We start from the raw sequence: 23,643 nt of genomic DNA, 5'->3' as shown, positions 1-23,643 counted from the left end.
TTGGGGTGATTAAACCAAGCATGTCATGCATGTTAGTCAAGCTGACTGCACTCTCAGACCAAAGTATCTTATTTATTTATTTTCTTGAGGTCCTGGGGATTGAGCCTAAGCATTCTTTTTTTTCCAATTTTTAATTAGGTATTTACTTCATTTACATTTCAAATGCTATCCCGAATGTCCCCTATACCCTCTCCCCACCCTGCTCCCCTTCCCACCCACTCCCACTACTTGGCCCAGGCCTTCCCTTGTGCTGGGTCATATAAAGTTTGCAAGACCAAGGGGCCTCTATTCCCAATGATGGCTGACTAGACCATCTTCTGCTACATATGCAGCTAGAGACACGAGCTCTGGGGGTGCTGGTTAGTTCATATTGTTGTTCCATCCATAGGGTTGCAGACCCCTTCAGCTCCTTGGGTACGAACCTAAGCATTCTTAAATCCATTGTTTCTCCCATCTGAGCTCCCAACACCTTTTAAATATTAAAAGCAGGAATTGTCTTCATTTTGCATAATTGCATAAGAATAATAAGATAAAGCCATGATTTAAACTTGGGCCCTTGCAGCTTGTCCAGCATTCCTCTTGTTTCCCACTATGACCTCTTGTGATTCAAATTAAGTTGACTTAACTTTAATGGGGCCCAAGCAACCCCATTACAACAACAACTTTATGCTATTGTTTCTCTGGCCCTTGCTTTTTCTCATCAATAAACCAAGATGACAGTTACTTTACTGACACATGGTATAGTGATATTCAAGTGTAAAAATGTATGTGGCCACTTTGTTAAATTGTAAAGCCATCTGTAATTATTTATTTATTTATTCCTTAAATTTAACTGAAAGCGACACTAGAAAAGCAGACTGAGACCCTCCCTCAAAACCAAAACAAAGCACACCAGAATTTGGGGAGGGGATCCTTCTTACTGTATTTCTTTTGATTAAGTTTCATCTGACAAAAATATATTGATTATAATGCTAACTCTTGATTTCAGGTGTTCTGCAAGCTGAGAACTGACTTCAGTCTCCTCTACTTTTTTATTAGTTTCCTGTAAGTAGATATTATATATATAAAAAGAGTTCAATGAAATTGTTTTTGCTACAGCAGCATGTTAATGAGTTCAAGATTGTCATTTAATTCTTATAATCAGTTTGTCCACATGTTTGTTATTAATCTTTTGCTTATCACACAGAGAAATGAGTTGCATTGCGATATATCCATTATATTTTGTTCATTTTTGCCCACCACTTTCTTTGCTTGTTCTTGCTCGTCCTTTATCCACTCGAATAGTACCACTTTCTATTTCCATGGCACACATATTCCTGTATCTAATCTTGTTCTTCCTACTTCCCTTCTTCCTCGCCTCTCACAGTACCCTTTCTACTTTCAAAGAGAGGGAGAGAGAGAATGAGAAAATTGTTTTATTTTCATACTGAGAATGTTTCACATTGATGTGGCAATGCATTTGTGTATCATAAATGGTAGTAGAATAAATGATCCACTGAATCTGTTTATGACCCCATCAAAGAGCCTTTACCAGGAATAACTTAGTGCTGGATCTAAACCCTGATTTCCTTCCTGTTAGTTAGATGGAGTTCAATGAGTTAAATTTTTCTGAGATTTTTTTCCATATTTATTAAAGAAAATAATATCTGTTTAACAAGACTGCTGTTTTCATAAAGTAATAAATATATTTAAAGTGCTTAGTAAAGTATCACTCAATACATGTTAATCTTCTTTTACCACACTGTGAATGTAAAGTATAACCAGGTGAGTTTGTGGATCAATCAGTGTAGAATACATCCCCACTCCTATAGAAAGTCCTTCTGCGAACATATCTTAAGAATGGAGAGGGTTTCCAGCATCCTATCTGAATACTAATGGCAGCATTATTATAGATATACAAGCAAGTAAATACTCCATCTTTAGCAGCTGTGTTTAGTTAAGTAACAGATTTAGAAAGTGCAGACTTTAATCTGTGTTTTCTCTTTGGATTTCAGCACCATCTGATTTACTTTTTTCTGGATAAAAAGTATAATTGTAGCTTGATTTTTCCCTCCCTATACACATATTTCTGCCATCCTCCAAAGAAAGAGCTGCCTTTTAAAAATCCTAAATAGGACAATGTGTAAATATTTGAAAGACATGGCAATAAGTGGATACCTGAAGAGGACTTTAGAGTAAAAACTTTAGTGACTAATGCCTTTTTTTCTTTAATGCCCATGAGGAACAGATAACTGTAGAGCCACCACATCTGAACCTTATTTCTCCCTGTTTGAATAACTGGGTGAGTTAATAGTCAAGAAAGAAGCTATTATAGAGTACAAGAGGATGATAGAAGTGTCCGTGGAATTAGAAACATTTCTCTTTCCTCAAGGAGGAGCTGGAGGACAGGGCAGATTTCTGAGACAGAAACCATTGGTTCTTCTGACCTCTCTCTTCCACCTGAAAACTTTTGATTCTAGATTCTACCTTGGGATTTGAAATTTGATAGCATAGAGTTATAAAAATCTGAGGACAGGGACCAAATGTGGTCTTCAGGGTAGCTCTGGGGATGCTATGTGAAAACATTAAGGCTTCAACCATGAAGAAGCTTCACTACTGAGAGGGCAAAGGTTTTCAGTATATCCTAAACCATGTCCCTCCACAACCCACAGCTTCCCTTCCCTTACTGCTGTTCAGCAATAGGCAGGTTGTAACCCTAGTGCTCTCACGGGGAAGCAGGGACAAGACAATTCCTGGAAGCTTTCAGGCCACCTAGCTTGGCGTACACAGAAGATGAGACTCTGTCTCTAACAAAGTAAAAACTGAAGGCCCATGTCCATTGTTGTTCTCTGATGTCCAAATAGAAGCTGTATCGTGTGCATGGCCATACGTATACACATATGTGTGCGCATATACACGCGTGTGCACATGTACATTCTCTCTCTCTCTCTCTCTCTCTCTCTCTCTCTCTCTCTCTCTCTCTCTCTCTCTCTCTCTCTCTCCCCCTCCACACAAATATGTACATAGGTAAAAGAGAATTCATTGTGTATATAACCCATTCACCTGTGCTAAGACTCAGAAACCAACTTGTTGACTTCATTCAAGACTAATTCTCCATACTCTTGCTTCTACCTATATATAAAAAATACTACTTAAGTATTTTTATATCATGTATCACCATTGTTATATCATGTATCACTAGCATTATGAACTTTTTGGGTCAGGAGGAAAAAGAAAGTAGATGTATTTACTAAGTTCTATGCTCAGCACTAAAGGGATGTATAACAGTAACAAGTAGCTGTTGTTGGACCATAGCCCCCTAAGGTGGATTTGGGATCTCTGATTCTACAGCCCAGACTTAATAGGGTTGTGAAATCAAGAATTTAAAACCAGTCAATTCTATTTAAGTATCCTTTATGTTGGAGCCATTCCCTGGGCCATGAAGTGCCTCTAGTCCTGTTAACACAAGATCTGAAACTTGTGGGCATAATTTACTGGATAGGTTGGGCAAAATATATTTGTTGTCTTGGAAACCTAAAAGTCATGTGCCACCAAATAAAATTTGTGAAATCACTGTTAAGACATCTTGATTATAAATGTGTTGAAACATAAACTGTGCTAGAAGTATAGCATGTGCAGATGTGGCAGATGATAGAAGCTCACAAGGTTGAGGATACATAGCTAAGCCTCAAAGAAGGTTCTATTTTTCTTTCTGCCTTTGTTTTTTTCATATCTGAAGAAGCTCTTAGTTTCTTTTCATACAGTTGGCATTTGATTTTCATTTTAATTTTCATGGTGTGTTTGCACTTAATTAGTGTTGTGGCAGGTTGGCTGCATGTCGTTTGCTTTCCACAAGGCTTGATATTAATCTAGCCTAGGTTAGAAGGGAAATTGTAGAGTGCCACAGGCAATAATATACAGCCAAGTGGAGTGAAGTGTCATTTCATTTGGCTTTCAAACTGTGCAGAGATTTGGAATAATGTGGCCTTTTAAAAAATGATTTATTTATTTTATATATGTGCGTACACTGTAACGTCTTCAGACACACCAGAAGAGGGCACTGGATCCCATTACAGATTGTTGTGAGCCACCATGTGGTTGCTGGGAATTGAACTCAGGACCTCTGGAGGAGCAGTCAGTGCTCTTATCTTCTGAGTCATTTCTCCAGCCCAAAGCATGCCTTTTTTAAGATGGAAAAAAATATAGGACCAAGATACCAAAGGCAGAGAATGCTCATCTACCTTGGCCAATTTACACATATTTTAATTGAAAAATCTCCATGACTTCAGCCAAGGGGGGTGGGAAGAACTATGGATTGGGTGTTTACGAAGTTTGTAACCTACCACACTCCTCTGTTACCCACAGTTTCTTGTCTTTGACAGAATCTCCCTGTCCTTTATAATAATGTAACCCAAATATAGCACAGTATGCAAATGGTTTCTGTTATTCCCTTTCTCATGCATGGCTGAACAACTTGAGTAGGACCTAATTTGATTGGATTTGCTGTGGTTATTTTTATATCTTCTTAGAAGTTGACCAAATTTACTTTAGATTGGTGCAACTGATTCTCTTGATGTCACATAAAGCCCTCCAATCTATTTTCTCCATCCATTACTTAACCTGTTCTTTAATGTTGTCAATTGTTACCCAGCTAGTGACAGAAAGCTCACTTTCTCCTTATGCCTCTCCCTTAGTGTTCATTTTATCTTTATATTTTTCTCTTAGTATTATGAGCTAATCTTTTTCCCTCAAGTTAGTCCCTTTTGTGGTCTAAAAAAGTCAACCATTGTGATAGATATAAAGACAGAAATCACATTTCTTGAATTTACTCCGCAAAACTACTATTTTGAGTGTTCTAGACTTTTCCTTCTTAATAATTTCTAGTTTGCCTGCATTGCTCATCAAAGCTAATTGAAACATATATTCATCTCCTTTCTGCCGACTTAATGACAACCTGTGTTCCTTGTTCAATTACTTATTTATATTTCTGTAGATTTATTTGTTTTTGTTTGTTTGTTTGTTTGTTTGTGACAGGATCTTACTATGTAACCCTGATTTGCCTGGAACTTTCTATATTGATGAGGCTGACCTTGAATTCACAGTGACCCCTCTGCCTCTTTTTCTTGAGTGATAGAAGGCATGCTTCACTACTCCTGTCCTAGTTTCAGATATATTTTTAAAAGATTGTTAGTATTTTTAATGTTAGATCATTAGTACTGACAAATTATTTTAGTTAAAACACTTGCCATCAACACCTTCTTCCTACCCATCCTCCCTCCCTCAAGAGACAACATTCTAATTTGGCATGACATTATCTGGCCTAACAGTGCCTGGAATATGAAGTACCTAAAAGGTCATCTTCCACTGTTTTAGCCTTCCAGAGTGGTTGAATTAAGTTCAAACTCGGGATGTTTTTGAAATCTTAAATCTCTCTGGAGATGTTTTTCATAACATCTTTGAACTGGATAATGCTACAATAAATAAAATATGCTGCACTGGATTAAAAGGTTATTTCCCTAGTGTATCAAGTTAACAGACAACATGAAACTTCTCACTAGGCTTTGGACATCTCTGGCTGTCAGTGTAGTAACCCTGTCTCCATTAGGTCCCTAACCCCTGCTGTTCCATAAAAACCTTAGCCTGTAAACTACCTGTCAGAGTGAATGCTGAATGACAGCAAGACCAAGGAAACAAGACATAAAAAGTCTAAAATAAACAAAAGATATGAGATACTTCATAAGCTCATAATCTGAGTCCCGAGAATCAGAGCCAAAGAACAATGGAAACCCATTATTTGAAATTAAGATTGGGAAATAAACCCCATTTGAGACAAACAAAATTGACAATGACAGCAACAATCAATAAATAACACCAGTAAATTAAAATAACAAAGGGCAGGGCAGGTTAGAATACCTTCAGTTTAAAGTGAGATCACATAGCCAAATGCTTCCACTTAGGAGTCTCTTAAAGTCTGTGTATGTATGTGAAATCTAGAATTTCCATACAATGCTAGGCTGTGTATTCTGAGTTTCTATCAAAATGAAAGTAGAAGTACAAACTCTGGTAAGTATATACCATAGAGCATTCTGTAACAGATAGAAAATTTAAAACATGTAATATTTGCATAGAAGTGTGAACAAATCTTACAAATGTGTTCTCTAACAATGGAAATAATGAGGCCTAGCATGGTGGTGCAGTACTGTAATGCAGCACTTGTAGAAGAAGCCTGGCCAGCAATGAGTAGTGAGACCTTATTTTGAGGAGAAAAAAAAAAAAACTTAAATGGTGAGATCTATATAACATGATGCCATTCACATGTGAATTTGAAGTATGAACATGTAACAGTACTCCTTTAAATGGGTATGTAGACATGCGCATTTAGCACATTGGTAGGGTTACCTGTGAAAGAGATTAGAAATAAGCAAGAGCAGCTGAGTGGTATACAAGAGGAAAGTTTTGCTTGATTCATTGAGACCAACAAAATAATAAAAATCATATAAGCATGTACAAACAGAGAAAATGACTAGGTGATTAGCAAGTAAGAACAGCAGTGCTGACTTGTTTGCATGTGTATAATAATCAAAATGGTCTGTATTGGCTACACTAGCCACATGTCATTACTGAACATCTGAAATATGACTAGAATGGTTGATGAACTGCTTTTAATCTAATCGTATTTAAATTTAAATTTACTGCTGACTGCTAGCCACAATATAAAAAGGTAAAATTTAGATGTTCCAAAAAACTAGATGGATGTTACAGTTTAAAAAAAAGTCTTTATAATACTTGGCTCTATTGATAGATAAGTGGATAATAAAAGAATGTAAGAAAACCAAGAAGAATGTGATTGCCCTTGCCTTCCTCAGAAACTATTTTTCTCCTTAATAAGTGACCTGCAAGCCTAGTCCCTCACTATTCTTCCCTACTGCAGACTTGGATGATAGAACTGGGTAGAGTCCTACATAACTAAATGTTGCCTCACGTGGCAGGCAAGCTGTGCACACACCAAAACCAATTTCCTGTGTTTAAAGAAACTGAGGTCACAAGACTCTTGTCTTAAGGTCTTGGAGTTTTCTCCCAAGCACTCAGAAATCTCACACTACTTCATTCTTGGACTGTGTTCCAACAATCACTGAAAACTCCTTTTTTTTTTTTTTTTTTTTTTTTTTTTTTTTTTTTGTTTTTTTGAGACAGGGTTTCTCTGTTTAGCCCTGGCTGTCCTGGAACTCACTCTGTAGACCAGGCTGGCCTCGAACTCAGAAATCCGCCTGCCTCTGCCTCCCGAGTGCTGGGATTAAAGGTGTGCGCCACCACGCCCGGCCAATCACTGAAAACTCTTAACATTTTTTTACTTGTAATATTATCTCTAGTCCTTCTTCTCACTCCAAAATTTTTCCAATGATGTTTTAACTTGGTCTTACTAAATAGCTGAATTCATTTTAGCACTTTGAGATTAAATGAATCCCTAGCTCCAGTCATCTTCCAACTTTTGTTTCTCTGTATAGTAACCTGATTTCACACTGGGAAAAAACATATTGTGCTTTTACTTCAGGATACACAACTCTGTGTGTGTGTGTGTGTGTGTGTGTGTGTGTGTGTGTGTGTGTGTGTGATGTGTGATGTGTAATAGGAACTAGTTTGCTTTATGGTATAACATAGAACTCTAAAATCTGAAAGCTGGATTTAGCAGAACCTTTGTCCCAGGTGAATGAGAACTTTTTTTCTCCCACCCCTCTTTATTTCATCTTGAGATAAACAAGGATAGCTCTTGGATTTGTAACAACATTTCTGCCAATAAAGAAAGACAAGAAATTAGAAATATGATTAGTGGTTCTTTTATTTGTAATTTATTTTACCTAGCAAAACTTGATGCAGTTGGGGATACTTCTGGACTAGAAGCTAATACACATATAGTGATGTGTAAATAATACCAATGCACTTTTTGGTATTGGCAAATACTTTCTCCTTTTGGAACTTGTTTACTGTCTGTAAAATGACAAATTTGGGATTAAATTATCTTCCAAGGTCCTTCAAGAAATATAGTTCAGTAACTATATTTCTGAAAATAATTTAATAACATTTTTAAATGTTATTAACAGGAAATATCAATATTTTAAAAAGAGATTAGAAATGATATGGAGAAAGTTTTTAAAAATTTAACCAAAGCTATCAAACTCAGGCTTTAAATGTACCTCAGTGCTGCCTGGCAACAAAGTCACTCTGATTATATCTTATATAAACTCATTCTCATAAAGTACCATACTCAATGATGAGGTCCTTCCAGGGCACACCAACATATATATATATATATATATGTTGGTTTGTTTTAATGTGCTATTCTACTACTTGTATGAGTGGGTCTATAGTCAAGGAGGGATTCTTTTTAGAAGAACCATCTGACAAACCATGATAGGACTCCTCTATCATTTTTTGAACCTGAGAGAAAATAATAGTTCTGAAAATGAAACTCTAGGATGTCCCAGTAAAGTTGAGAATATCTAGGAATGAAAACTACTTCCTATAAGTCCCCATAAGTTCTTCTGTTCCTTCTTTATCTCATTCAGATCTTAGTAAATATTTTACTTTCTAGCCTTTGTATAGCCCTTTAACATAGGCAGTTCAATTTTTTAAAATCTACTTTCATATTGATTTCTGCTCTTACAAATGTAGTCTACTTGGAAGTCTCTTAAATGTCACAAAGATGGTGCAGAGAAGACTAGAGGAGAAAGGAAGCCTCTACAGGCCTTTGAGGTTGAAAGTAATAGGTATGCCTGGTGTCTCATAAAAGGGATGCTCAGAGAAGCGGTGAAGGCCATTTGACTTGCTTTGTTTTTGAGTCAGGGTCTTACTATGTAGACTGGACTGGCCTTGCATTTAACCTTTGCCTCCTGAGTGCTGAGATGTCAGGTGAGACGCACATGGCCTTAGTGTGTGGGATAAAAACTTGACTGGGAATAGTGGTTAGGAATATAGGTTAGCTAAAATTAATAGGGATTTCTGGATGTGATGGTGGCACATAGTAGTCACATTTATCACAAATGGATTCATCCATCTATCATTTTCAATATACCTATATCTGCTTCTTTTCATAAAATCTAGATCTTACTTATGGTCACATTTTTAAAATCTTGATGTGTTTTAAGAGAAATGATTGTCAAAATTCTATTGAAGTCATATATATATGTCAAGAAATTAAGGTATCTTCTACCTCTTTCAACTTCAGAAATAAAAATTTAAGGCAAAGAGAAAATGGGTGTGATATATAATTATAGATATGAATATAGGTACAGATACAAATATGATATACATATATTAAAATGAGGCCAGGAATTAGAGAGGGAGTGAAGCAGGGGTGGGGCATGGTAGGAGTTGGAGGAAGGAAGGGGGATGTAGGAAAATGATGTGATTATATTTTAATAAAAAGATATTAAGTATGATCTATATGAGTATATATATATAATATATATATTATTATCTATGAATTGGTTTGTCTTGAAAGAACATCTGGACATGTAAAGAAGAAACAAAGTAAACAAAACTAATTCCCACATATACACACATTATTTAAAATTAGCCTAGACTTTACTTTGCATCTTTCCTAATTGGGCAACTATAATTAGGCTAATTTTGTGCATTTTCCTGCTTCATCCTGCGTTAGTTTTGAATAATATGGTTGTTAATAGGAAATATGTACCTTGTATAATAGGTATAAGCTATTTAACAAAAACAGAAGTAATGAAGCCAGTCTAGAAAACAGATCCCAGTGAGCATTTTACAAACTCTATAGCTGAAATAACATGTAAAATACAAAATGAGACAAACCGAATGACTGACACTGTGTATTTCAAATGTGCAGGTTGGACAGCATTTGAAATTGGAATGAAACAGTAAGAGACTACATTCATGGATAACCAACAAGATAAAGTTATTGCTGCCTCGGCTAATGGAGAAAACAATCTGATTAATGGGGTCAAAGAAAATGGTAAGAGAGTTTAATGATGATATACATTGTCTTTTCTGGTAGTCTTTTCTTATTAACGTGGATTTTGAGTATACTGAAACCTGAGACAGGTTGAATCCAAAATGTATCTGAAGTAGATGTAAATCTAAACTTTATTCTACCAGATCTTTAACTGAACTAGAAGAATCTCTGAAAGATCTCAGATAAATTCTCTTGCTCTGTCAGATTCATTTGTTAAAAGAAATTTGTCAAAATTACTAGTAAATTATAAGTATGTTCTGATGTGAGACTTTTATAGTTTCACTATGAACTTCTCTAACTTAACTTTTCAAGTATGGGCATGTGTCTTGAAGCTTAAATCATGAATAGCCCCCTGTGCATCTTCGCCTCTGAAAGCTTTGGCTTTCCAATTGACCTCTCAGTCCAGTTCTTTCCTCACTTCTGATGGGGGCTCTACCTTTCCCTGGGCTGAAATAAAATGATTATTTTTCACATATATAAATGTTTCAGTATTAAATTAGAATTGTTTTTATAATGTTTAGGTAGTAATTCATAAAGCTAGAGAAACAGAAGCTTAGTTTATTATATGATGTCCACATATCAGAAACTAATTAAGGGAAGGTGACTTGAGTCTCATCTAAGAGCCTTAACTTTATTCCTGCCTTTTTACCCCTTTTTTTCTAGACTCAGAGGACCAGGATATGGCAATGAAGTCATTTGTAGCTCTAGAAGCTACTACTCCAATCCATCCTATGCCAGTGGTACAGAAAGAGTCCCCAATGTTTCCCAGGGGTCTTCTTCCTCTGCCATCTAAGAAGCCGTGTATGCAGAGCCCTCCATCTCCTTTGGCCCTGATTGAAGCACCTGATCATTCTGCTAATAGTGCTTCTGTGAATGCCATCTCCCTCACATCTGGAGTTGCAAAGGGCCTGAACACATGGTCACTGCCCAATGAGTGTGAGAAAGCTCCATTTGCCATAATGGAACCTGCAGGCATGTCCGCTCTGAACGGAGACTGCCTCATGCAGCCAAGCCGGACTTGCTTAGGTTGCTTCATGGAATCAAAAGAAGCAGTAGATCCTGAACCAGGGATCAGTCTGAAAGTCAGTGATCTAAATCGAGATTATGAAACATGTGCAGTCTCTGACATAGGGATTCAATGCATTAATGCTGGGGAAAACATTAAGTATGGAGAGCAGCTGCTTTCAGACCAGTTGTTAGGCTTCCCCCTGCATAAGTCAAGGGCAGGAGATAGACGAGAATCTGAGAAACCTGACATCGACTTGGAAGATCCAACTCAGAAAAGTTATTATGAGGCATTACTATTAGATAAGTGCAACACGGAAGAAGCTTTGCTGGCAAATTCCAATCAGGATTGGGGTTACTTTGAGACTTTTATTAGTGAGAGTAAGATTGAGCTACTTGACCTCTGTTCTAAGAATGAACTGTCTGTTAACCTTTTCTCTGAAGAAGATGTGGAGAACTATATGTTTGACGATGATGAGTCAACCCTGGGCAGTGATGTCTGCTCCCTCAAAATTCGATATGAGTCCTTTCAGGACAATGTTCGAGACAAGACCACTCTTCTGATGCAGGAAGATGCCCAATTCAATTTTTTCCCCAGTGTCTTTACTACGTGTCCCAAGCGGGAATCTAAGAGTGGAGTCCTCAAGCAGAGCAGTGATCTTTCTCAATTCAAGGTCCCTGATGTGAGCGTCATCTGGGGAGAAGAAGATAAAAACTTGGACAAGAAGAAAGACAAAGAGGAAGTACATGAAGACAAAAGCATAGAAACAAAAGATGAAAAAGATAATGGAGAAAAGCCTGCATTAAACAATAAACCATGTAATGGTCTTGATGTAGAGCAATTTAAGAACCTGAAGCCTGACCAACTTACTAATTCCCTGGAGACATCAGGGAATTTCAGTGATGACAGTTCCTTCATTGAGGTCTCATATGATGCCATGGGGGAGATCAAAGACTGTAGCCGCTACATGGCTCGGGACACTAATTCTGGAAGTTCATCCTCCCAGCAGAACTACGGGCTTCGAGCCAAGAGAAAAGTCAGATACAGCGAAGATTATCTATATGATGTTGACTCGCTAGAGGGGGAAAAAGTAAATGAGAGAAAGGAATGGCCTCCAGGTGGTTCCAAAGAAGAAGATGATGATGAATGGTGTCCCAAAAAGAGAAGAAAAGTAACACGTAAAGAACCCCCTGTTATTATTAAATATATCATTATCAATCGCTTTAAAGGTGAGAAGAACATGTTGGTGAAGCTAAGTAAGGTAGATGCCAGTGAAACCACAGTAAATCTGAGTGAGAATCAGCTCAGTAAGTATGCCAAGTTGTCACCTTTGAAAGCATTCTGGCAAAAGAAGAAAAAGCAGAAAAACAGCAACACAGACTCAGTCAAAACTCCCTTGTGCCAAAAGCAAAGCTTTGAACCAGGTAGCTTTGAGGTGTCATTCCTGCCTCCTGCTCGTAAACGAAAATCTAAGCTTGGCAACAGACACAGGATTCAAAGGATCCAATCCATGGAAACTTCAGCAAGTAGTAAGCAGGTTTCATTCTGCAGTGATCAGAAACAAGCTTATAATCGCAAAGAAGAAGGTGTAAAAGGTACACCAAAATCAACACTTCTTACTGACCCAAGTTGTGCCAATGGATCACATTTACATGGCCTCATAGTCCCTGACTCGGGGAAAGTCAAAGCTCAAGATACAGAGTTCAAGGGCCCAGAGAGGAAAGTGCTTAACAAAATTAAATTTAAAAGTGAAGCTAGGTTAAAATCCAAAAAAATCAAAGCTGGACAAGAAAACAAACCAGTTGTTCAAATGAGCCCTGTCTCAGAAGACACATCCTCCAAGGCTAATTTAAAAAATGAAGTCACTCCTGGAACCTTAAACAGTTCCCATATGTCTGAATTTCAAGAGACAAAAGTTGTTAAGAATTCCACTTTCTTACCAACCACCTGCTCTTCTGAAATGCCTCTATCATCTGCTAATGTTGCCACTAATATACCTGTTATTCCTGGAGGGTATCTGCAAACACTGTTAGATGCTTCTGACTTGTCAAATAATACTAGTATTCCATACTTCACCAACCATTCTGCAGAGCAAAATGAAGGCAACCTCACTCAAACGGAAAAAGCATTTGTACCTCTCCAGTCTGCTCAAGACTGTGTGTTGTCCTCATCTTCTGATTCTCAGCTGCAGCAATCGTCTCAGAACTTCAAAATGGAAGCAAGCAACTACGGAAGGGTGTGGCCCGACAAGGATGCCTCCGGCTCCCAGGAGTTCATGACTGAAGTCTCCAGGGAGATAGCCACAAACCAACCTAGTGAATTTGAAGCGTCTCAAGTTGTCTCCATGGAGAATAACCTCACAGCTATAACATATAGTCCTGTCTGCCTCAATAGTGATGCCAGTGGTTGCAACAAGGTTCTGTATGCCTCTGTGCAGGACTCACATCTCCCACCTGATGACTTGTATCAGTTGTGTCACTTTAATAATGGAGAGATCTGCTTTCCGTTCCAGCAGGGCCCACTCAGTACAGATGATGATGGTCGGCTCTTTAGCTTTGATTCGATGACTCCTCTTACTGTAAGTTCAAGCAATTATTGTTCCTTAAGCTTGAAATCCTGTGAAAAGGATGGTGATGATGAAATCAATGATGACTTTCTGGCCCACTGCAGCCCCAAACTGGTGATCCAGCAGACCATTGATGAAATAGCACCACTAAAGGAGTCCACTGACCTCCTCGACATCTCCAACTTCACTCCTGACAAGTTCCGACACTCTTCTCTCTTAGAAATGTCTCCCCCAGACACCCCCAGTCTTTCTCCTCAGAGTACCAGATGTGAGAGTATCAAAACACTAGGAACAATGAAAGGATTCCAAGAAGGTGTCCCGGGATCCTTGAGCACCGTGGAAAAAATCAAGTGGGACTGTAATACCCTTTCACAACAGGTCCAAGCAGATGATGGCTTTACATTAAATAACCATCAGTTTCAGTTCCATATGTTCAATGATGAGGACTCTGTTGGCCTGCTCCAAAAAAGCCCTTGCCTGTCAACATTTGATGAGTCAGCTGGGCAAATTAATACCAACAGCAAAGTGTCAAAATCAAGAAAGAAAACTTCACCTGGCAAGAGTGGTGCTATAAGCCAAAGTTCTTCTCAGAAAAATTCCAGGAAAAAATCGCCAAAAGCAAGCAACAAAGGGGTTGAAAAGCCACCTAGCAAAACCTCCCGCCAGGTTCCTAAATCAACAAAGAAAGGGAAATATGTGGCTGCTGTCAATGGAGAGAAGATGCAAATTGGGATTGGCCATAGTGGGGGCCAACCCAATAGTACATCCTCCAATGCAAAGACACTGACTGAATGTATTCAACATGGTGGTCCTGTTGCCTCTATGAAGATACAAAGTCAGAAGGGACTTTCTGGAGATTGGGCTTTGGGAAAGGAGAGCAGGCCAGGCTGGAATGACATGAGTGTAGTCACTAATACCAACAACCTTCTGGATGATGACCAACGAGAGTTTCAAGAGCCTTCCTATATCTTATCCAATATTGCCTCTGGTATGGCAGATGTGCAAAGATTCATGATGGCCTCCATGGAGCCCCTTTGGGAACCCATGGAGCACCAAGGGGAGTCCAACACATTCTACTCCCCTGATTCCAATAGCCTAAAATTAAAAACCCTCAAAATACTGGCTGGAACACCACAAGAATCTAAGAAAAAGATTACTAATGGGTCTTCAGGAGCTACTAAGAATCACAGGTCAGTCAAAGCTGTGAGCAAAACCAATGGGAAAGCGGCAATTGGTGAGCCTGGTCATGCAGATATGCCTGGTTCCAGTGAGGACTCTCGATCTGCCTTCTTTGATAAAAAGTACAGTAATATGAACACTTTAGGCAATAATGGACCAACACACAAAAAATTATATCGTCACAAATCCAGCTCCAAGAGCCTGCGAGATGAGAAATATAAGGGAAAGCACGTGGAACGAGAACAGGTCCACAAGGATGAGGCTGGAACAACTTCTTTTGAAAAACTGAGGTAATACTGCACCAAAATGGCTCAGATGAGATGTGCCCTTGGCTTTCCTACCCTGCTGAGCCCAGAGTTCCTCATTTTTCCCTCTTGAAAGCAGAAGTTTTGCATGAGACACTCTTTCCCATTCTCCTCTTTTTTCAAATTAAAAAGAAAAGAAAAAAATGCATGGAAATCCCTGTACCTTTAAGCCACCCAAAATATTGGGCAATTTTATTGTGGCTTAGCTAGGGATATAAGTTCTAACAAAGGCTACATTTTTCTTCTCTTCAGCGTTAACTTTTGCTTATTAAGAAAAGAGAACTAAAACATGCTCTTGAATGATTTTTGGAATGGAAGGGCTTTGCAATAAAGACAGATTCTGGACAACATATTCAAAAAGTCATGTAGACAAAAAGCCAAGATCATTTAAACAAAAGAGCATTAGTTGTCAGCACATGACAATTAGGAGTGCTTTCTCTACCTTTCTGCATCATACAACATCTAGTATGGTGTTAATATATTTACAGGGTATGATCCCTTCGTGGGACATACACTAAAACTTACTAAGATGGCATAAATTCTTTGATTTTTCTGCAGGGATTCCAACTACAATCTCCTAAAAGCAGAAACAGCATTTGGGGTTTTACCTGTGTTTGAAGAAGAGACTCACATTTTCCAGAAAGACATTTGATGTTTGTGTTTTCTTTCTTTCAAAATAAGCTTTGTGGTATGTATGTTGATCTGTAAGTGCTTAAAGAAAAGAATTTTAAATCGTGGGAATAAGTCTTTGAAATCAAACTTTAATCTGATGTTCTGTGTAAAAGACTTTAAAAGTCATACAGTTGCACGAGTAGTTTATGCACTGTTTACCCACAAGGAAAAAAATGGAAAACTTTGTGCCAAACTACAAATAAGTAACTGTACTGTATATAGTTTTACTTCTATATCAACATTTGGTTGTGAGTATTTGGGGGACTTGTCCCTGTTAATTTACTAGAAACATTCCAGTGATTCTTGCTATTAACCACCCCCACTTTTGTGGATAGCACCTATAGATCACAGTGGAAAATATGTTGTGTTATACAGTTTACCAAAACAAAGGATAATGTTTGAATTGTGCCAAATTTTCTTACTTCATCTCACAGATTCAACCCACCGTTTAAAACTCATTCATGATTATTAAATATATGTATACACATCCATCCATCCATCCATTCTTTTCATGTTTTAAACTCTACTATCCTGTGTGGAAATATGAACAGTTAAACAAGGCACAATAGAGATGTGTTTGTTCCATCATCTAAGGATTAAAATGTTGGAAAAGCTTAGGTCATAACAGCTAAGTCCATCAGGGGCAGAGTATACACATTTACAGAACCTTGTACACGGAAATCAAACAGCTGCTTTGAAAGTTGGTTTTCCAAAGCAAAATCTGTAACAGAAAAGAATTTAAAGTGCAAAGTTATATTGCTGATACTTTATATCTCAGTTTTATATATTTTATAATAGCCTGGGATAAATTATAAAATAGCTATAAAATTGACACTAATAATAAATAAAATACATAGATTGCTTTTATTTAAGTAGTTTCCTAAATGTTTTATTCCAGTTATGTCAAAAGTGCACTCACAACATGGCTGTAGTGTTCTTTAAATGTTGCTCTTGCAATGCCAATGTCATTTTTAAAAATGGCATCTCAGATTGACAGAATTTTTCTTCCTATGATTAAATACATGCAATACCAAGTAAAGCTGAACAATATGTGGAAATAACTAATTTAGGCCATCTACATATAGTCTGAGGATGACTACTTTTTTGATATCACACACTAAACATAAATCTCAATTTTTAATTACTTTTTAAATTCATATTTTTGGTTCAACCCTCCCTTTCACTACCTAAAAACTTCACAGTTCCCACATTCCTCACTAATAGCCTTTTCTTCCCCTTTCTTCACCACTTGACTTATACCATTTGATCTCTTTTCCTTGCACAGTTAAGGCCTATGTGCCTAATGACTGATGCATTGTGGCACAGATGAGATAATGGATGTGAAAGCGCTTTGTAGATCATAAAGTGCTATACCAATATAGGGGACTAATATTATTAATGTTGTTGGTTGTTGTTGTTGTTACTATTCTTACTAATATTGTTACTAACCTATTAACTTGTGAATATAGAGGCTGGGGTGGGAGGGAGGAGGATAAGGGGGTGGGAGAAGGGGACTTAACAAAACAGGGAAGATGTTTCAAAAGACATTTTTGAATAAAATATGAGCAACCTACCTAGTCGTTGACACCTAAATATATTCACAAACAGAGAAGCTATGTCTTCAAGTAGTCAGAGAGAAATGGAAGGGAGCCTATCATGTATATAAACATACACATTTCCCAGCCCATGATTCCTTTCACCAGCTTACTCTACTACTTACAGCTAGGTAGGAAAATGAACAATCCCATGATCTATATTGTGTGTGTTCTCAGCATCAGTCTCTTTTGTCTGTGGGGATGAGTGGGTGAGGAGAAATCTGTGAGGAGAGTTCAGGCACATTCCTAGGCTTTGACACTGTGTTCAGTGAGCCCTGGAAAATGATTTAGTGGAAGGCACCAACTGAAACAAGTCTCTTGCCCTACAATGGCCATCCAAAAGAGAAAATAATCAAACTAGAACACTTTCTTTTGTTTCTTGATATGCTAATAGCTAGCTGTTTGTATTAAATTTGATGGCTACTTCCTAGGAACTGGTCTTTGTTCAGTTTTGGTTTTTGTCTTGTTTTGCAGCTGAATTTTTGCTTAGAATCACCACCTCAGCCTGTATTGTGATCCCCAAGACTCCAGACCTCAAAGTCATCTTGCTTGGTTTTAGGAATGGAGTGCTTCTATGTAACCAAAAAGTGGAAATTAAAGAAGAAATAAAGAAAATGTTCTATGAGTATAATGTGTTTTTATAAAAGTAAATACGGGAGCAGTTGTCCCAGATTTTTTTAAAGCATCATGATGTTCAGCTTCGGAGAATGGGGTAGGATAGCCTGAAACTGTTTCCAACAGTTCCATTGTCAGAACTTGATCATCAGTCCTTTGGAGTGGACACTCTTTCAGTTGCTCCTATGGAGCCCACTAGGGGCCAATTTTAGGGCATGGTTCATATCTTTCTCCAAAGAGAACTGCCATTGTAAAGCACCTTTTTATCGGCCTGCCATGCATTGTATGTTCTTGACATATAGACTAGTGACTTGTAACCAGTCATTTTGTATTGAAACATAACAAGAAAGTGAATTTGAGGAGTGTGCAATAGACCAAGGCAGAGATGCTTATTGTATACTATGCTGTGCATCATTGAGCACTTTGCATTCTGTTGGTCCTGCCTCTGCTCTCAGAATTATTTTCCTTTCTGTCACAACACAGTAGGCCAAACTTACTGGAGATCTCTTATTCAACCAGCTGCCTTAGTGGAGTGAGGACCAATGTATGAAAATAGTGTTTTGCCCTATCACTGATTTCTTCAACTCAACAACCCTGGATTTTCCTTGGTCTGAAATTTCTGACTGCTCCCTTCTAACCTCTCCTTTCTGAGAAGCTGCATCCTATTAACACCTCCTCACTGGAGTCTCATTTAATTTTTACTTCCTTGGAAATTATATCCTCCCTTGCTCTTCTTTCTTGCCTTTTATCAGTCTTGAATTTTTTTCTTGTGTAGTATTCTATTCAATATCTCAAACTGTCAAAGTCTAAGAACTACAGTTAGAAGCTTTCTTTTGGAAGTTTAGAGGACTACCTTCCCAGTCTTATTCACTCAAAATACAAACGCACGAGCACATGCAAAATACCATTGAGAAAAGACTGAAACTGCTTTCTCTTGAAGGTATGTGATAACAGGTCCAATCTCTTATTGTGGTCAGGTGCTGTACTACATGGAACAGAGTGCAGATACAATGGCCCCAGCCAAGGGTCTTCAAGACATTGAGGGTTGTGTTGGGACTAGAGTAACTAGCTTGAAACTGTGGCCATCCTCTATGCCTCTCCAGTGTCTCAGATCTTAGCTGCTTCACATATGCTGCTCCCTCACAGCTTTCCCTACTGACTTCTTGCTGCTCTGTGCAATTATATGTTAAGGCCTTATCTTTTCCTAAATCTTTTCAAACTTTCTGCACTACTTCATTCATCACTTCTTTAGCCATCTCTCTGAAGTCCTTGGTGCTAGGTGGGCTTTTGTGACAAAAATTTTCACCTTCTCTGACTCTTTTCTTTGCTGGGAAGAATCGTTGGGGGGTAGGGAACACAAAGGAGGGTATGTGTGTGTGTAAGAGAGAAGCATAAAGGATGCTTCAAATGCTGTAATCAACTCCCATCCTGTGTTATTTCACGTGAGGTCTTGCAGTTCTAGTGAATTTCCATTTTAGTGGGTTTGAAATAGTGTTTACTGCGTAAAGGAGAAAAGCATATCCAAGGACCTCTTTGCCTTGCTCTTACCAAACTGAACTAGTGTTTTGGAGATCTACAATTTATAGATGCACTCAGAACAGTTCTGAGAAATGAGGAGAGTCAGCGTTGGATTTCTATGCTGAAGAGGTAAATGGGACACTAGCTAGTCCTAGCTGTTGCTAGAACTAGAAATGTTTCTTTTCTCCTGTTTGACTGAAAGGTTGTCAAATTTAAAGAGTTTTCATTTTCATTTAGGGTTTTTAATGCTGCCAATCATAACAGAAATATCTCCTTTTGTAAAATAAAACTAATGCAAGTTTTGTTTTCTAATCATAAAATTCTCTAAGCCAGTATTTTGTTTAGAAGGCTTAGTACCAAAATTAAACATTTTCATGACAAATAGAGATCTTGTCAACATAATGTAGGCCAGGCATTTTATAGAGATTTCTCAAAAGACCCAAGTTAAGGACACAAATTAGTTGGGATGTTTAGTTTGGGAAACACTACCATCAGCTTAAGAGTCCTCAGCCAGCATGGAGTTATTTTGGTGACTATGCAGGCTACCCTTTAAGACACATTTTCACTCAACATTAAACAGTAGCTACAGTCATGATGCAGAGATCCCATTGCAGCTATATGATACTTGAGGTGTACTCTTGGTTTGAGAATCATAGCTAAATGATAAAACACTGGGGAAAGACACTAATAGAGAGTGGCTTAGTAGAAAGTTTTAAGGAATGAATGAGGCTTTAAAAATCAGTGATTGGGTAAATCAATACTAAATACACTAAAGAAACACTCACCCATACAATATGAAAAGGATGTCTGTGTATCCAACAAGCTCAGGGTTCTCTGGGCCCACTTTAAATGAAGAAAGGTAACCAGGCATGGGGGCTCATGCCTGGTCCTAGGCAGGATTGTTGGGAGTTCCAGACCAGTCTGGTCTATAGTGTGAGACCCAGTCTGAAAAATAAAAATATAAAAGAAAGAAGGAGGATGAGGAAGGAAGGAAGAAATGAATGAATGAACAAATGAAAGAACCAAGGAAGAAGGAAGGGAGGGAGGGAGGGAGGAAGGAGATACTGAAATCATTCTGCCTCTTTGAGAGATGCCTAGTTTTACAGCACAAAAGAAAAAGGCTTGAATGAAAACTAAAAGGGGCCTTTTGTTTTTCACTCCCAGGGAGGTGGAGAGCTTCAGAGTCTCCACTGGGATAGCTGTAGCACTGACTGGAGTTTGCTGCCTACAGAGTTTTGAATGTACTTACTAGACTTTAGTTTCCATAGAACTGAATGCACCTCTTCAGTAAGTGAAATGCTTTATGGTGCTAAAGAAAATGATTATCCCCACTTTTCTTCTTCGCCAAGCCCCTTAAGCATTTAAGAAAATTTAAAGTAAAAGCATTTAGAGACCCTTTATATGAATGTAACCTGTTTCTGTTTGACACATGACACTGCAACTTTAAAGTTAGGAAATTATTTGCCTTTTTCTTTTAGAATTAAGCTTTATAAATAATCTGTAGAGTCAATTGAAGTATAAAGCTTAAGGATCACTCTTAAGACGCCTACAAAATCTTGTATATTTTTAAGTGTGCCAATTTGTAACATATTTTGTAAGTGTATATTTTTCTTAGAAAAGTGCTGTGAAGTGTCTGTATGTGAGAGTTTTCCTTTTTCTGCACCACTATGTGCTAATAAAAGGATATTTACTTCAAAGTTTCTGGTTTTAGAAACCACAATACAAAGAAAAAACACTTTTGTTGGGAATTTTGTAACAAAAAATATGTTGTGAAAGAGTGTAGTGATCTTGTGAAAAGAAAATGAACATTTGTGAGCTTCTTGCTGTTTTATAGAATTTCTTGTAAATTATTCTTGTAACACCTCTGGCTTTGTTGTTCTTGTTGAAAAAAGTTTTAAATATTTGTGACTGAATGTCTGGTGAAACTGTCATAATGTTACCTAGCTGAGGTTTGTTATTGTTTATGGAATAAAGAAAAGAAAAGTTTAAAATACTGCTTTAGAATCTTATGTAACAGAATTAAAAACATTTCTAATTGAATTTATATCTTAAATAAACAGTTCATCGATGTCTAGAGCAGTGTTTCTCAAACTGTCTCTAGTGAGAGCAGTTTTTCTTACAATCCATCTCAGAATGTTATAAAAAATGAATTTCTGAAAACGTAAAATGAAAAATAAGGCAAAATAAAAGCCCAGGTGTATTTGTATTTAGATCAAAGTATAAAGCTACCTTTCAAAACAGCATAGAGGAAAAGAAAAGAATCACCAGAAGTCATTATCCTGTTGAAGAACAAATGCACAAATCAATGTCAAGTTGCCATAGAACTGAAACACACTAAGACTTTGAGTAATACCAACATCATTAGCATCGTTTGGGAACTTGTTAGGGATGCAGAATGCCAGGCTCCGTGCCAATTCTGAATCAGAATATGGATTTCAACAAGATCCCTAAGTGATTTGTACACATGGAAATGTTTGAGAAGCACTGGGCTAGAATTTTGTGTGCCCCTCAAATTTGGGAATTATTCTCTAGTTTGTTCCTTCTTCAAGTAATGTGAAAATGAATGATATTCTTCATTTGTGGTACAGATGGAGTCTGCAGAGAAACATTCCTCTCAAAGTGTAAAAGCTGTTTGTTGAAAGTAATAAATTCTGATTTGCCTGGTACACAAGAATGTCAGATTTTCCATAATTCCCTACAGTTTCCACATTATCCTATTTACTATTCAGCCATGGTCCCTAATTGTTTTAATCAGGACTTCCCAGCTTCTGTCCCACTACAGAACTCCCAGTATGTTGATACTTGCTGTGTCTAAAAAAAGAAATTAGTCTTTTATGTCCTCAGACATTTGAACTGCTCATCACAGCCTACAGCTCTGGCTAACCACAAGTCATTATGGTGCACAGAAGCCAGTAACCACTTCCTTTGTTTTGAATATCATTATTCAAAGAAGCTGAAAAATGTTTATGAATGAATGCCCCTCTTCTCACTCAAACAGATCCATCTTCATCACTCTGACTACCCTTTGATTTTTTCACAAATGTCTCCCAAGTTCCTGCACATACATTTCTAGTTATAGACCGGCCATCTACTTGAACATTCTGCAACATCCTCAGACCGAATTACTCAAGATTATTTTATAATCTTTTTACCATCTGAGTGTGCCTTATTGCAGTGAATTAGTCTTGCCATCTGCCTAGTAACCCATGTCAGCAACTCTTCACCTCTGACCTAATGCCCGTCTGGTTACTTTAAATACTTGTACCTTTCTACATCCATTGTCACTACTTCAGTTAAGCTTTAAATGGTATTTTACCTGTGCTATTTCATTATTGTCTTCATTTAGTGGGTTTCAATTAGATTTTATACCTAGAAATTTTGTAAAATCACAGAAATTTTAACTTGCTAAGTAAAAATAGTGTAGAATTAAACTCTCCACTGTTAGTTCAGAGATTATTTTAGCATCAAAATATTTCAAATACATTACACTGTTTGTTTGTTTGTTTTCTCTTCAACACGTGTCATGGGAGACTGAAACCAAGGTTCCAGAATTTTCAGAATTTTCAGTCCATGGTCACTTGCTCCTATTGTTAGTGTGGTTTGTTTTGGTTTGTTTTGGTTTTTTTTTTTTTTTCAGAACATCTTTATGGAGAGGGTATTGGCAGAACAATGTTACTCACCGCATGGCAGCCAAGAAACAGAGATACAGAATCACCTGAAGATAAAATTTATCCTTCTTGAGTACACACTCCTGATAACCTACTTCCTCCAAATAAGCTCTACTTCCTAGTTTCTACAACCTCCCAATAATATCATGGGGAGAATTCACCAATGAAATATCCACCGATGAAATATCATGACCCAGTGACTTCTCAAAGCCCATTAGCTAACAAACAAGTCTTTAATACACGAGCCTTTGGATAATTCAGATTAGACCATAGCAGGTTATTATGGTACTGTTTCTAATAGGTTTACATTTGAAAATAATTGAGAGTGTAGTTATTAAACCTTTCAGGCTACAATCACCTTGATATCTAATTATGTCTGTGAGTTTTATCCACAAATTTTAATGCACTCAGAATTTGATAGAATTTCAGAGGTTTTATAGATTTGTAATTACTATACTAAGTAGGAGCATGAATCCTATAAAGCATTTTCCTCACTTATAATAAGTCCTCTTAATCTGCTCTTTCTACAATGATACAAGACAATAACTATCACTATTA

The 23,643-nt window shown here is 37.5% G+C and overlaps 1 protein-coding gene across 2 annotated transcripts in view; it reads left to right on the top strand.

The window, feature by feature from the left end:
* Nexmif (neurite extension and migration factor) overlaps window positions 1-21,917 on the top strand; it is a 103,775-nt gene extending 81,858 nt beyond the window's left edge. Inside the window, exons 2-5 of one of the 2 annotated variants that reach the window (XM_021187634.2) lie at window positions 989-1,044; window positions 9,836-9,961; window positions 10,625-15,002; window positions 15,576-21,917. In XM_021187634.2, coding sequence (XP_021043293.1) covers window positions 9,883-9,961; window positions 10,625-15,002; window positions 15,576-15,669 — 4,551 coding nt within the window. In that variant the 5' untranslated portion in view covers window positions 989-1,044; window positions 9,836-9,882 and the 3' untranslated portion in view covers window positions 15,670-21,917. The remainder of the gene's footprint in view (window positions 1-988; window positions 1,045-9,835; window positions 9,962-10,624; window positions 15,003-15,575) is intronic. The other variant, XM_029534189.1, reaches the window with a different exon arrangement.
* Window positions 21,918-23,643: the final 1,726 nt, after the last annotated feature.

The sequence above is a fragment of the Mus pahari genome, chromosome X, assembly GCF_900095145.1.
Source record: "Mus pahari chromosome X, PAHARI_EIJ_v1.1, whole genome shotgun sequence".
NCBI lineage: Eukaryota > Metazoa > Chordata > Mammalia > Rodentia > Muridae > Mus > Mus pahari.
This window is presented reverse-complemented; position numbering and strand designations above follow the sequence as displayed.